Source organism: Fukomys damarensis, unplaced genomic scaffold, assembly GCF_012274545.1.
Source record: "Fukomys damarensis isolate Sample0158 unplaced genomic scaffold, DMR_v1.0_HiC HiC_scaffold_25, whole genome shotgun sequence".
Classification (NCBI taxonomy): domain Eukaryota; kingdom Metazoa; phylum Chordata; class Mammalia; order Rodentia; family Bathyergidae; genus Fukomys; species Fukomys damarensis.
In genome coordinates, this window is record NW_022900937.1 from 25519145 (window position 1) to 25534579 (window position 15435).

Sequence of the window (15435 nt, forward strand, 5' to 3'; positions counted from 1 at the left end):
TGTTCAGTTTCCATGTGCTTGTGAAGTTTCTATAGTTTCTTGTGCTATTGATCTCCAGTTTGATTGCACTATGATCTGATAATATACAGGGGATGACTTCAATTCTTTTGCATTTATTTAGACCTATTCTGTGAGCCAATATGTGGTCTATCTTGGAGAATGATCCATGTGCAGCCAAAAAGAATGTATATTCTGATTTTTTGTGGTGGAATACTCTGTAAACATCTATTAAGTCCATGTGTTCCAAAGCTTGGTTGAGTTCTATTATTTCATTGTTGATTTTCTGCCTAGATGATCTGTCAATTTGTGATAGTGGGGTATTTAAATCCCCCACTACAATTGTATTAGTGCTTATTTGGTTTTTCATGTTACTTAATATTTGTTTTATATACTTTGTGGCATTTATATTTTGTGCATATATGTTTATGATTGTCAACTCTTCCTCTTGAATTGTTCCCTTTACAAGGATGTAGTGTCCTTCTTTGTCTCTCTTAATGAGTTTTGGTTTGAAATTTACTTTGTCTGTGAATAAGATTGCTACCCCTGCTTTTTTCTGGGCTCCTGACGCATGGAGAATTGTTTTCCATCCTTTCACTTTCAGTCTATGGACTTCCTTTTGCACTAGGTGTGTTTCTTGTATAAAACATATTGTTGGATTTTGCTTCTTAATCCATTCTGCCAATCTATTTCTCTTGATTGGTGAATTGAGGCCATTAACATTGATGGTTATAACTGATATATTCTGACTTATTCTTATCATGTTATTGTCCTTTTGTTGTCTCTTTTTACTTTTTCTCCCATCTCCTTTTAGTTTCTTGCCTTGCCTATTTGATTTGGTCTGTTGGGCCTCATGTTATTGTGAACTTCGTTGTCCTTTTCTAGGATATTGTTTAGAATTCCTTGCAGTGCTGGTTTTTTGTTCATGAAATTTCTCAGGTGCTCTTTGTCGTGGAAGTATTTTATTTCCCCATCTATTTTGAAAGAGAGTTTTGCAGGATACAAAAGTCTAGGTTGGAGATTCTTTTCTTTTAGGACTTGGAATACCTCACTCCAGGCTCTCCTTGACCTAAGGGTTTGTGTTGAAAAGTCTGCTGTGATTCTAATGGGCTTCCCTTTGCATGTGATTTGTTTCTTTTCTCTTACTGCTTGTAGTATTTTGTTTTTCTGTTGGATTTCTGGAATCTTGATTATTATATGTCTAGGTGTAGATTTTTTTTGATCGTGGCTAGTTGGGGTTCTATATGCCTCACTTATCTGTATGTCTAATTCTTCCCTTCTGTTTGGGAAGTTTTCTGTCATTAATTCTGTGAAGAGCTTTTTCAGGTCATTTGTGTTTTCTCCTGTTTTTTCATGAATTCCTATCAGTCTTATGTTATTTTTCTTTGTATCGTCTAGAAGTTGTTGGATTGATTTCTCATGATCCCTTACTGTTTTTAATAGACCTCTTTTTTCACGGTCACTGACTGCGATCCTATCTTCTATATCTGAAATTCTATCTTCGCAATCTTTTATTCTGTTGCATACACTTTCAATAGCGTTTTTAATCTCCTGGATATCTGTTTGAATCTATTTTATGGATTCCATTTCTTTCCTCTGTTGGGCATTCATTGTTTCCATTTCTTTCTTATGCTGAGTCTTCATGGCTTCTATCATGGTCTTGAGCTCATATCGTCTCTTATTATTTGTATTCACTTTGAAGCTCAGGTTGTCCCATATTTGAGAAGTGGAAACTAACAGCCTCTGTTGATGTACAAATTTATGATATCATAAAATTAGAATGGCTTATTTCAAACCCCTACTTTGAAATTTAAACAATTCTTTGTGTAGCTAACTGATTTTGTTTAGGAAGAAAATACATTTTGAAAAACTAAACACAAGCTTTTAATGATAAAGTTATTAAACTGTCTTTACAGGAAAGATTACTTTCAACTGTTAACACAATGTGAATGTAGTTAACACTACTAAACTGTACACCTAAAAATGATTAAGATAGTACATTTCATAGTATTTTTTTAACCATAATTTATTTTATTTATTTATTTATTTTGATTTTTTGAGACAGGGTCTCACTATGTAGTTGAGACTGATCTGGAACTCACTGTGTAGCCCAGGCTGGTTTCGAACTCACAGCGATCCTCCTGCCTCAGCCTCCCGAAAGCTGGGATTACAGGTGTGCGCCACCACGCCTGGCTTTAAGCATAATTTTAAAAAATTAACTTTAGGCTGGTAGATTGTTAATACTGTATCTAAGTTCACTTTCCAGTGCCTCTAAGCAATGTCCTTCATTTTTGGAAGGAGTCCTTAAAGTTTTCTCCCCCTGCCCATTGAACCCAGGACCTTGAGTTTGTAAGGCAGCTGCGGTGCCACTGAGCTAAACCCTGGCCTAGTTGTCTCTTAACAAAGGTGTGTTTTTATTAATCTTATTGAGTTTCTTGGTATTTTTTAAGTATACGGTACATTTACATTTATCATTGGGATCTTGTACCCTTACGTGACAGATCTTGGTTCTCATTTTTTCCCCATACCCCTGCCCTCCCTTCACCTCCTCCATCTTGCCCTATTTACAAAGACTTTGTTTCCATTTTTTCCTTTTCTCATATATTTTCTTGTCCCTTATATCCTTTCCCCTACCCTTCCCACTTTCCCTACACCTTTAATCCAAAGGTGTTTTTTAAAGAATATATTTATGTTTTTATTGTCTACACTACAGAGCCAGAGAGCTCACTAAGAGGGAAACAGGCAGGCATTTGCAGTTAGTCAGCATCCATGCAGAGTTACTAGTTCCGTCTGAATTATTTTATTAATGTGTTTTAAAAATTGATTTGTTAACTAATAAGATGCCAGAAACATTTTATGTGGATAGAAGCAACAACTTTCAGTGTGATTGATACTGTATCCATTGGCAGATGGAAGGACTATCTGTCACATTTGAGAAGCTGTGAAACTGGTATGAAGGAACAGATGTTTTTCAGAGATGTACAGCACTGATGAAAGAGACTGAACTCTAATTCACATGCAAATTTTAATTTTTTTGAGAGAAGAAAACTAGTTTTGGTGTGGTTCTGAAAGAAAATTTATCGCATGAAGTGAATTCAGTAAAACTATGCTTTCTGCCAGTGAGTACTGAGAATATTGTTTATTTTTAAAATGAAATACATTTAACTGTGTTTTATTATTATAATCAATGTCATATGACATTTTTGGTCATGATTTAAAACTGCTATATTTTCATCATTGAAGAGGTTCAAATAATTTAAGTACAGAAACATCTAAGTACAAATTAAGTACAGAAATACATTTATTACAAAATATATGTTAAGGATAGATAACTTTATTATTTTGAGTAGGACTTTGGAAAGTTATATAGCTTATTGTTTTATTTTGGGAGAGTTAATAAATAAAACTTTCCCATGTCTCCAGTCCCCTACTCTGTCACTCCCCTGAGTTTCCAAAGATGACTGGTTTAAATTATCTCTGCTACTTCAGGTTATGAATAGGTTTGTCAGGGGTAAAGCGGGCTTATGAGCCCAGCTGTTTTTTTTCCCAGAGTCTGTGGTAGTTCCCTGCTTGATTGTGCAGTTATAGTCCCAGGAGGAACCCTGAGAAGCTGAACAGCAAAAGCTGTGTCAAGAATAGTTGAAGTTGAGTAAGAGAGGACCAGGTGGGTTTATTGGACTTGAACTGCACAAGATTGTTGGTTACTTCAAAGAAATGGATTTAGAGTGTGGCAGAAGTGAAGGCCAGTTTGCTCTGATGTTAGTAAAGGAGAGAAGGGGAGGCAGTGTAATTGTTACCTTTCTTTTCCAAATTTGGCTCTGAAAGGGTGCAGAGAGGATAACTTTTTTTTTTTTTGGTGGTGGTGGTGGTACTGGGCATTGAATCCAGGCCTTTACACTGAGCCACATCCTCAGCCCTTTTTAATTTTATTTTTTAAATTTTGGGATAGGGTTTTACTAAGTTGACCAGGTGGGGTTTGATCTTGAGATCCTCCTGCCTCGGCCTCCCAGAGTATTGGGATACTTTGCTGTGCTGAGTGATACCTCTTTAAACTCTCCCTTCAAGAACTGTGCTGTCTTACCAAGGCCAGTCAACTTTATAAAGATATATGGCTGGTATGCAAAAGAAAAACATTAACATTTTACTCTTTGGAACCAAGTGTAGTCAGTAGTCTAGATATATTTTATAAAGCATAATTTTAGTGGTTTATGTACTGCTTAGGTACCTATCCTAATGTGTACTTAGGTGATGAAGTTATCAGTGATAGAGACACAGCTGATTTTCAGTTTTTGATTATTTTGGGAAAACTTTTCATTTAGTCTCTAAGTATTTACCAAGGGCCAGCTTTTTGCCAGACATGGGGTCGGTGCTGAGCTCATGGTGGAAAGCCAGACAGACCTCATCCCTGACCTGAGCAGGGGTGCAAACAGATTGGAGAAGACAGACATTGAATGCATGACTTGAAGTGTTGCAGGAAGGATGAGTAGGGAGAGGGTTTTTTGTTTTGTTTTGTTTTGTTTTTGCTTTTTTGGTAGTGGGGATTGAACTCAGGACCTTGGACTTGCAAAGCAGGTACCACTGAGCTAAATCCCCAGCCCGGGAGAGGGTTAATCTTGCTCAGGGCTGGAGAGTCAAAGTAGTTTGTACTTGTAAGGTCCTTTAACCTGTGATTGCAATAACAGTGAGGGTGAAGAGTAGAATTCAGATTACCAATGTCATTTCATTTTTTGTTTTGTCTTAAATCACATTATTTTTATCATGTTTATATGATGTATGTTCTGCTTAGATACATATTTTGCTTTTTAAATATGCTATTGTTTCCAGGGTTAAATTAAAAACAGAAATGAAAGCATTGGTCACGTTGGTTTGTTATTTGGAATTAAAAACAATGACAACCTAAAAGTCCATGTGGGTTCTGTGTGAAGTAATGTGGAATGCATTGAAGGGACCTTGGAAATTAGGAAAAAGTAGTCCTGCTGTCAGAATATGAAAAGGAGCAGCTGCATCTGCCTGCTTCATTTCCCAGCAGTCTCTGTGGACTGTGTTATGGTGCAGCTTCTCCTGTTGCCCAGTCCTGCTCTTTGAGCCTTCACAGTAGTTCTCAAGAGCACTTCTCAAGAAACTTTCTGCATATTACCAAAGAAAGTATATATACATGGCCAAAAAGAGGTTCAGCATCAGGTTACTATGGAATCGTCAGCCTGTCTTCCAAAGTGGCTGCACCAGTTTGCACTCCCACCAGTAATGAATGGGTGTTCCTCCTGTTCCATATATCTGTACACTTCCACAGCATTGAGAATTGTTTGGGATTTTGCCATTCTCATAGATGTATAGGGGGTATCTCATTGTTTTTAATCTACAGTTTCATAGTAATGTGATGCTGAACCTCCTTTTGTATGCCTACTGGCTATACATATACCTCTTTCGGTGAATTATGTGTTCAGCTTGTCTTTTTTTTAAAGGTGGTGGGATTTGAACCTAGAGACCTGTGCTTGCTAAGAGGGTGCTTTACCATTCTGCTACATCTCCAGCCCTACTTCGTTTGCTTTTTAGCCAGATTTATCATTTCTTATTATTGAAATTTAAGAGTTCATTGTATCTTTAGATAACAGTCCTTTATAGAATGTGTCCTTTGTAAATATTTCCTCCCAGTTTGTGGCTTGTCTTCTCATTTTGTTGGTGAAGAGATTTTTAAAAGGAATGCTCTGTTGATTTATTGAGAATCTGCATGTGCTTGATACATAAGTGGAGGCTGGGGTTAGTGTTACAAAAATCAGACATTACCCCATACTCAGTAGCAGCAGGAAAGACAAGTCAGTCAAATCCGTATTGTTAAATGTGATAAGTGCTGTACTGAAGGCAATGAGGTACCATGTTGGTACTGGCAGTTAACTAGTCTGAGAAGATCCAAAGGCTTACATGTAGCTACATTTAGTGAGCATTTAATATGTTCCAAGAGCTTTACATACAGTACTTATTTAAGCCTCATAACTGTGTGACATTAGCATTGTCATTATTATCCCTATTTAGACTCAGACAATGGAAGCACAGATATAATGGTAGAGGTGAGTTCAGACCCAGGCAGCGCAGCACTAGAGCCTGTTCTCTTTACCACTGCATCTGTATTAAAGCTTTTTGGAAGAATAATCCTTAAGGATTATTAATTAAAAGCTAATTAAGTAACAGGCAAAAGGCCCTCTGGACAGAAGGAACAATGTGCGGGAAGGCTCTCTCCTGTCCCAGAGAGAGTAGAGCAAATTGAAGTATCTGAACATAAAGTATAAATGAGTCAGCAGTGTATGGGCTGGGGCGGTAGATCAGGCCACAAAATAACTGATTGACTGGTAAATCAGTCTAAGGAAATTAGTTTTCCATATCCCAAAGGGGCAGGAATCAATTAAAATGTCTTAATCAGGGAGATAACATGTTAGATTTATACCATAGAAAGAGAAATGAATTGGAAGGTAGCAAAATTGTGGGTAGATACATGTTGGATTGGAAGATTGTGGATTTGGTATGATGATGGAGGGCAGTGAATGAATTAGAAAGATGCTCTGTTTAGGAGGAAGAACTGTTAGGACTTCAGAGGTTGATTGGAAGTGAGAGTTGAGAGAAAACCCAGAGATGACAATTGGGTCATAGTTTGGAGTCTGGAGTAGGAATAGTTTTGGAAGGAGCTGGAGTAACAAGGGGAAAATGAGAGAAGATTTTGACTTGTGGAACTTGAAAATGTTTGAAGGTTAAGTTCTTAGATAAGCAGATATAACTAATTATAGGTGTAGCACTTATTGAGATAACTGGATACACACACACACACACACACACACACACTACACAATTTGCTAGTCCTTCCCATACAAGTGATAACTTAGGTGGAAGTCAGAAAGGAGTAGTCATTGCTGAGAATAAGTAGGGTAAAGCATGAAAAGTGTTGGTAATTTTGGTGAGGGCAAAAACCAGTTGAAAGAAGCATGAATGAAAGATAAAGAATTTTAGAAGGTGGTACCTGGAGTAGAATGTGGGCTGGTGGCTTTTTAATATGGGGTTCTTTAAAATTAGGAGATGTCATATGTGTTTACATGTCGATGGGCAGGCTGGGGGGATTTAGCTCATCATCGTGCCTGCCTCACAATCCAGAGTTCAATCCCCAGTACCAAAACAATATGTTGATGGGAAGAAACCAGGGGAATGGAAGATATTAGGGCTTGCAGAAAGCAGTCTCTTGAGTAGACTAGAAAAAATGGACTCAAGAAGCCAGGTGGAGGAATCAGACCCTAGAGGAAGGAAGGACCCATGGCAGCTTCCATTGTGATAGTCAAGGGCCAAGAATTTCTGTCGAGTGTCCAGAGGGGAAGCAGCTTTCTGCCATTGACTTCAGTTTCTCCTGCAAGAGAGGGAGGACTGTTGTCAGCTTGAGAAACATCAGGAAAGTATATTTGAAATAGTTGCTGGAGCGGGTGAGAGTGCCAACGAGGAAGTCCTAGTAGCATCATGCTGGCAGTTTTGAGGGCTCAGGTAAGGCTGCTGACCAAGAATTTATGGGTGGCACTGGTCTGCATTAATTACTTTCTTTAAAGTCTAAGAATCTGGCTCCATTTCCCTCCCATCACTCTTGTTTAAAGAGAGTCCTGAGGTGTTGAGAGGCAATAGGTCATATGATAATAAAACAATTTTTTTGTTTTAAAGCCTTTTCAGTGATGAACTTGTACTTTTTTTTTTAAACTGTTAGTCATATTCTGTACCACTCTTCTACTTAAAATAGGATTCTAGAGTTATAGAACCTTTAGAGCTGGAAAAGAGGCCTGTGAAATAGTTTTTCTTTTTTCTTTTAACGGAAGACTGTATTTGCCAAGTACAAGAAGGAATTGACCCATATCTAAAAGAGCAATAGATGATAATACATTGATGTTAGTTAGTAATTCAGAACCCCAACTCTGGAGTCAGTCTGCCTGGACTTAGAATAACCTGGCTCTACTAGCTAGGTTACCTTTAAGCTCCAGTTTCCTTATTTGCAAAGTCAGGATAATAGTACCTACATTGTAAAAGTTTTTGTGAGTTTTAAATAAGGCGTGATCCATAAGAGTGCTTAGTACAGTGTTTTATAAATGTGAATTGATTCATCAGGTTAAAGCAAAGCTGAAGGGTGCATTCTAGCAGTGCTCTTTTCGTGGTCCTCACCGTGTCCTGTGTGGTGGCTCCTGGATGCCTTCCTAGGACCTTTTCATAAAGGTAGTAGTTTGAAAACTTCTGGTCTAGTTCCTCTCCCTTAATTTGCAATATAGTGTGCCACAAGGAAACTGGGCTCTAGTTTGAGGAATAGCATCTGAATGCTCACCAGGCTCACATAACTATTACTGTGGAATTAAACTGTATCACCATGTGAGAGGTTGCAGTTCCTCTGTACAGCCTGAGAAGTGTAAGGTAGAACACCAAAGTAGAAGGGAGTTTAGTATTTTTAAAAGTATAAAGCAATCAGTAAAGCAATATGCCGTGCCTTTATGATATTTGTAGTATTTAGTAAACACTGATCAGATGGGTGAACTGAGTGGATTCTTTTGTTACTTTTTATTGTTATAAATGTAATTTTGAGCAGTCTTTTAAAAATCACGTACAGAAAATTCTAAAAAGCTTGACAGTTTCTTAGGAAAACTACTCAATTTATTTTATGATAGAACTATAATTTTCAGCAAATTTGGGCTTTCTGCCACCAAATCTTGGATTTGTTCTTCAAATGGTGATGGAAATATGGTAATTTTTATGGTAAATGATGGGTGAAGCATAATAAAATATGGTGCTTGATGTATAGCTAATAGTTTGTTACTAGCAATTTGTGTGAAATATCACTTAAATCATAAATTATACCATTGAGTCTTAATTACAGAGTCCTTTACAAAGTGTTGTGCTCTTCTGATGAACAAAGTGCCATATAATTAACCCTATAGAGATACATTGCAAAAATAACATATTAGATTGTGAGGCTATGAAAAAGAACAGGTATGACATTTACTTTTCAAGAACTTTCATTCCAGCTCAGGAATGGTGAATTACTACAACTTTTTTGATAAACAACTTGTGTCAGTCATTATTAAAAGGGCTGAAATTGTTCCTGCCTTGTCATCTGGCACTTCTAGGAATTTGTCATAGGAAAGGAATCTTAAGATATGCATAAAAATTTTACTTTAACTTGAACTACCTCCTTTCTTACTGGAAAGTAAATGAAAGGAAATGTTATATGAGTAAGTAGTTGATTTGACAGACTCAAGTTAAGTTCCCTCTTGTGTCCTTGCTCCTTTTGAGTAAATGAAAAAGGGAGTAACAAGACAAGAAATGTCACCCAGTGACATCACAGTGCATTGATTGTGTCTTCTGGTATATCCTGCTGTGGTGTCCTCCTCTCTCACCTCAGGGGAATGTCCCTGGAATCCTTCCTACCTCTAGAAAGCTAGCCCTAGGGTTTCTAGAGCGTTCCCAGGTCAATGGGCTGTGCTCAAAGGAGGTGGAGGGAGTTTAGAGGGCTGAGAAGGTGGGCACCAGGTGTAGGGCCAGGTAGTGTAGGAGAGGGAAGATAGTTGCCTTTTTGACAGTTGGATAGAATCTAGCTTAGGGAGCCAAAGCAGCCAGAGTAAAGCCTGGCTAAGTTCTGGTCAAAAGAATGGGTCATTCTACACAAAAGTAAGTCTCATTTGTTAGATTGAGTGCCAAGATCTAGTTATGAGGATTGTTTTCTCTGTGTTGTTTAAAATAATAAACATTGTGAGTAAACCAGATGTCCACAGAGACTGGTTAAACTGATGGGTCCATATACAATGTGTGTTAGTGAGCTTTCTTTTGCTATGACAAAATGTCTGAGAAAACCAATTTAAAGGAGAAAATCTTGTTTCAAGGTTTCAGAGATTCCAGTTTGTGGTTGGCTGGCTCCATTGTTTTTAGGCAGAACATCATGGCAGAAGGGCATAGCAGAGGAGGTTGCTCACCTGATGGTGGTCAGGAGGCAGAGAGCAAGACAAGCAAGGGTCCCAAGACAAAGTATTGCTTCAGTGTATCCCCAAGGACCTGCTTCAACTGGGCCCGGTCTTCAGAGTTGCCCCCACCTTCCAATAAGTCTGCCAGCTTTGGACCATGCCTTCAACACTGGAGCTTCAGGGGGACATTTCAGATCCAAACCATAACACTAAACTAATAAAAAAGGTGAAGAATATGAAAGTATAGCAAGAAGTATTTATAATATAGTAGATGAAAAATTGAATACTAGTTATATAAGCAGCATTACTGTCCTGTACTTGGCTTCGCTTCATTTATACCCTCCTTAAAAGTTTTTAGCTCTGGGTAAATTTTACACTGTGCTTTCTTCACTCTAACCCTAGACCCAAAGCTTTTTGCTAAATTAAGTCACATAACCCTGCCATTTGATCCTCAGTGCCTCTTTTGTCATTTCCATTTTCCACAAGGATAGTTAGAAAATTTTCCTTTCTTCATACCTGTGGTGCCAGTCCCCAGCTTTCACCTGATGTGGATGCCTGAATGTATTTTCTGTACTCTACTTGATTATCCTTGATCTGCAGCCTTCAACATCTGGCTCATTCGGTTCATTATTTGAGAAACTGTTCATTTGTTTAGTGCTTTGTATATGAAAAAGTTATTGCCTATGAAATTTTTGAGCACAAGGTCTGTTCCTGTTCATTTTGAGTTCCTAGTGTTTGAAATTATTCCAGATCACCATGAACTATTGGTAATCTCTTAATAATCCATATTAGATAAAGTTGATTCCAAGATACTGTATATAGCAGCAGCAGCTGCTGCTGCTGCTCCTCTTCCTCCTCCTTTTTTTATTCAGAAGCATATTTGAGCAGTTGAAAGAAACCCCATCAAAATTATAATCTAGCTGGGGATTTAGCTCAGTGGTTCTGCTGCCTGCCTCACAAGGGCAAGGACCTGAGTTTGATCCCTGGTACCTAAATAAATAAATAAATAAATAAATACGTCTAGTGTCATGGTTTAAAAGCAGATTTCTGTTTTCATTTATTTTGGTATCAAATACTTTTTGCCTAATACAGTAGGAATCAGCTTTAATAATTGATTTTGAGCCCATTTCTGGATATACTGTACTTACTAGGAGTTCATTATGTAACGATGTAATTGATAGGATTTGACCAGTTCCTAGTTTGATAGTTAATATGTTCTGAGGATTTAAAATTTATGTAGCAGTTACTTATTGGATGTAACTTAGTAGGAAAATTGTTTTGAAATAATTATTTCTTTTTCCAGAGAATGAACCCAGGGCCTTTGAACTAAGCTGTATCCTCAGCCTTTTCTTACTTTATTTTTTTATTTTGAGACACGGTCTTGCTAAGTGCTGAGTTCCCCAGTCAAACTTGCCATCTTCCTACTTCAGCCTCCCAGAGTCTTAATAGACATGTGCCACCATGCCTGGCTTAAAAACATTTTTTTTCCTAACCATAGAGAGCTAATCCATATTTTAGTTTTTATTAGTATTACAGTGATAGTTACAAATAGCCTGATTTTTGCTACTGAGCAAGTATTTTATAAATATATTATTAGAACTATGTATAATAGAATGGTTTTCTTTAAAGAATATACGCTTAATAATTATAGTTAAAAAAAAACCCTATGATAAAATTCTCTTTCTCTTTTCCCTTTTTTAGGTCTCATTGCTCCGATTTCAGAGTACCCTTGTCATAGCAGAGCATGTGAATGGCTCCCTGGCACCTGTCACTTTGAACACTATCACTGCAGCAAGACGCCTGGGAGGGGAGGTGTCCTGCTTAGTAGCTGGAACCAAGTGTGACAAGGTGAGAAATTTTTAAGGTCAACCATAGCAAATATAATCTTCATCAAGAGACAGGGAAAGATAGCAGCAGAGAATTATGCTGAGGACTATAACCCAAACTGGGCTCTAATCCTCATTAAATGGCCAGCGTCACAACCATTACTGTGCATGAAGAAGGAACTAAAAAGCTTGCTCACTAAGCATTTTGTCTTCCGAAATGAGGTAGAATACTTGATTTAGTTCCCCTGGCACCATCGTGTGCCATCAGGTACCAAGGAGAATGATAATGTTTGATTCCCCGCAAAGGTTAATAGCCAATTCCTTTTTGTATTGATGAATATACTTGCTAATTGCTTCTAATTCCTGAAAGTGGTAAATCTGGTCAAAATATCATGGGTGTTAATTTTTAATTGGTAAAAGAATTCAAATGAGAGTACTATTCTTTTCACATTATGGCTAGTACTAAAAGATAAGCCTGTTTTTGTTGTTAAATAAGAGTTGCAGCTTTGGAAACCAAACCCTGGGGAAGTGCTGTTGAATGGTCTGTGGGGTCTGTGCCGTGAGGTGGCCTTGTAGATGTTATTTTAGTTAACGCTTACACCGTTGGAGCCACCTGTTCCTCCCACCCTATACAGAGTTGCTAGGTGTGCAGGTGGGAGCTTGAACCTCAGAGATGAACGAATCTGGAGAGCATGTGTTTCTTTTAGATGTTATTTCTTACTAAGTTATCAATGCCGAGCATAATAGTGTTCAGAAAGCTATGATTTCTAGTTCTTTACATGAAATTGATATTTTAAAATATTTCCAGCAGGTTTAATCAGTTATATGTATTTAATTTTATCTAATTTCTATCCAACTATTTAACTATATACAGTTGATTTTACTCACTATGTCTGATGATATGGTTAAACTATCTTTTTGGTTGCTCATTTTCCTGATATATACTACAGAAATATATATCTCTATATATCTGTATGTTTTAGATATGTTTAGATTTTAGATTTCTTTTGCTGTGATTTTAAGTAATTATTTTGATACTACTTTTATTGTTTTGTTTTGTTTTTGGTACTGGGGATTGAACTCAGGACCTGACGCTTACAAGGCAGGCAGCAGCACCACTGAGCTAAATCCCTGGCCCATACTATTTTTAAAATACTCGAAATGATATCTACTCAGTTACAATCTTTTTTCCCCCCTTTTTGATACAGGGTCTTACTATGTAGTTCAGAGTTCAGGCTGGTCTTAAACTCACTATATATAGCCTAGGCTGGCCTTGAACTTATGCAGTTTTCCTGCCTTAGCGTCTTGAGTGCTGAGGTTATAGGTGTATGCCACCATGGCTGACTCAGTTAATCTTAAAGAAAAACAACAAATACCTGTTAATAGTCCAGGCAGATTTCAGTTTTATACTATTTCCCTGGCTATTTATCATAAAGAGAGTGATTCTTCTTGTAGTGCCAGTAGCTTTTGGCAGTAAATAATAGTTTTGATGGGAAAATTCTATCCTACTTTATCTCTTAGGCTACTGTATCATTACTTTAGAATTAAATGAGTTTTAAAATTGGAAATTCTCTTAAAGTTAGAGAAGTTGAATACAGTTGAAGCCATCCAGTGGGGCCCTGTGGTATAGCGCAGTGTGCTGGAGGACAGTTGGCCCATCATTGGTGTGTGGCATTGCGTCTTTTTTCCAGTGAATGTTATTGAATCTTATAGTCCGTGGAGGGTCAGGAGGAACAGCCTTTGGTATCCACTCATCAATGATCAGTGAAGCAGCCTGGAGGTGAAAAGCAGATAGGAGGGCCAGGGATTAAGCTCAGTGGTGCCAGGGTACCTGCCTCACAAACGTTAGGTCCTGAGTTCGCAAAAAAAAAGCAGACAGAGACACCAGCATGGCTCTGAGGAGCAGAAACCAGTCATGATGTATGCACGATACTCAGGAAGGGAGAGTTCTTGTTGCCTTCTGTATATGGAAAATCTGAAGTATCAAAAGCTTTCTTGAACTCAGCAGTGGGCATTGGGTTGCAATATAAGATTTTCTTTGTTGAGTAGGGTTATTAATTTTAATATCAACAGAAATGATTGCCAAATAAAGTACAGGAAGCCAGAGTAAGATGTTTATGCCTAGGAAACCCGAAGTTTAAAATGTTCTGGCTGTGTTAGAGAAAGAGAGAATGAGAATATCTCAGTTTTACCATTTATAAAATGATGAATTTAGCCTACCTAGAATGTACCAATAAATTCAATTAAAAAATGATGAATTTACACTTGGATTAACTAACAGGTCAACTTTTTTTGTCAATATTTTTGTAGAAAACTTTTGTATTAGGACTATGTAAGGTCAATCCATAGATCACTTGGCAGAAGATTTTCTTTCTTTTTTTCTTTTCTCATTGAGTTTATTGGTACATTTTAGGTATACAGTACAGTTACATTCATCATTGGGATCTTGGTACCTTTACGTAACATTTTTTCCCCTTACCCCTGCCCTCCCTTCACCCCCTCTTCCCTTCCTTATTTACAAATACTTTATTTCCATTTTTTCATTTTCTTGTTTGTTTTCTTTTCCCTTATTTCCTTTCCCCTACCCTTCCCACTTCCCCTACACCTTTGCCCCTTTCTTCCTATTTCACATTGTCAGTTATACCATTAGGATCTTATGTACCATTATAGTTTTTCACACCAGAGAAACTATTAGGTATTTATACATGTATGACTTATTTATTTCACTTAGGCAGAAGATTTTCTTCATTAAAGAATTTTTTAAAATTTAAAAAAAATTTCTACATATCCCTTATGCTACTAGGAATAATTTTTGTTTTTACTTTTCAGATTTAATGTTCTGTGGATATTTAGTGTCAGCTCAGCTGTATTTGAGTATTTCTTTTAGAGGCTACTTAGTAACTCCTCTTCTAATTACAGATGGTGCAAGATCTCTGTAAGGTAGCAGGGGTAGCGAAAGTTCTGGTGGCTCAGCATGATGCCTACAAAGGCCTGCTTCCAGGTAAGGATTTTTGGTGGGAAAATGTAGTATTAGGAAATATCACACAATGCATTTTATCCATGTGTTTCCCATTCAGAGGAGCTGACGCCATTGATTCTGGCCACGCAGAAGCAGTTCAGTTACACACACATCTGTGCTGGAGCCTCTGCCTTTGGAAAGGTGAGAACCTGAGAATGTGTGATAACATGAGTTCTGATGCCCCCACACAGATGCTGAGGTTTCTGTGTGCCGGAAACTGCAGCAGACTTTGAGTAAATGGCCACTCCTGGCTTGTCCACATCAGCAGAGTACTTGCACTAGAATTTGTTTTCTTTTTTTTTTTTTCCTTTGGGTACCAGGGATTGAACTCGGTAGAATTTGTTTTCTTAATTTTGTCAAATTTCTGTTAAAATGCCATTTCTAGAATTTCAAGTTTTGTCACAGAGATAACTTCGTTCTTTGAACATGTCATAATTTATTAAAATGCCTCTTACAGGTTTTCAAATTTTGCCTTAGAGAAAACCTTTAGGCTATTATTGTTAAATTATCTTGTTTAAAAGCTGTTAGATTCTGGGGGTTTTTGTGAATATTGTTTGCATTAGTAACCAATCTTAAGAGTTTTTTTATTTGAACAGTTGATGAGTATTTAGAATTGGCCTTTCTATTTGGG

General features: G+C 37.4%; 1 protein-coding gene across 3 annotated transcripts in view; it reads left to right on the forward strand.

Annotated features, from left to right (window-relative positions):
• Etfa (electron transfer flavoprotein subunit alpha) overlaps positions 1-15435 on the forward strand; it is a 62135-nt gene that overhangs the window by 5146 nt on the left and 41554 nt on the right. For all 3 annotated transcript variants that reach the window (XM_010626031.3, XM_010626051.3, XM_010626022.3), the window contains exons 2-4: positions 11661-11807; positions 14705-14786; positions 14863-14945. In XM_010626031.3, the coding sequence (XP_010624333.1) occupies positions 11661-11807; positions 14705-14786; positions 14863-14945 (312 nt within the window). The remainder of the gene's footprint in view (positions 1-11660; positions 11808-14704; positions 14787-14862; positions 14946-15435) is intronic.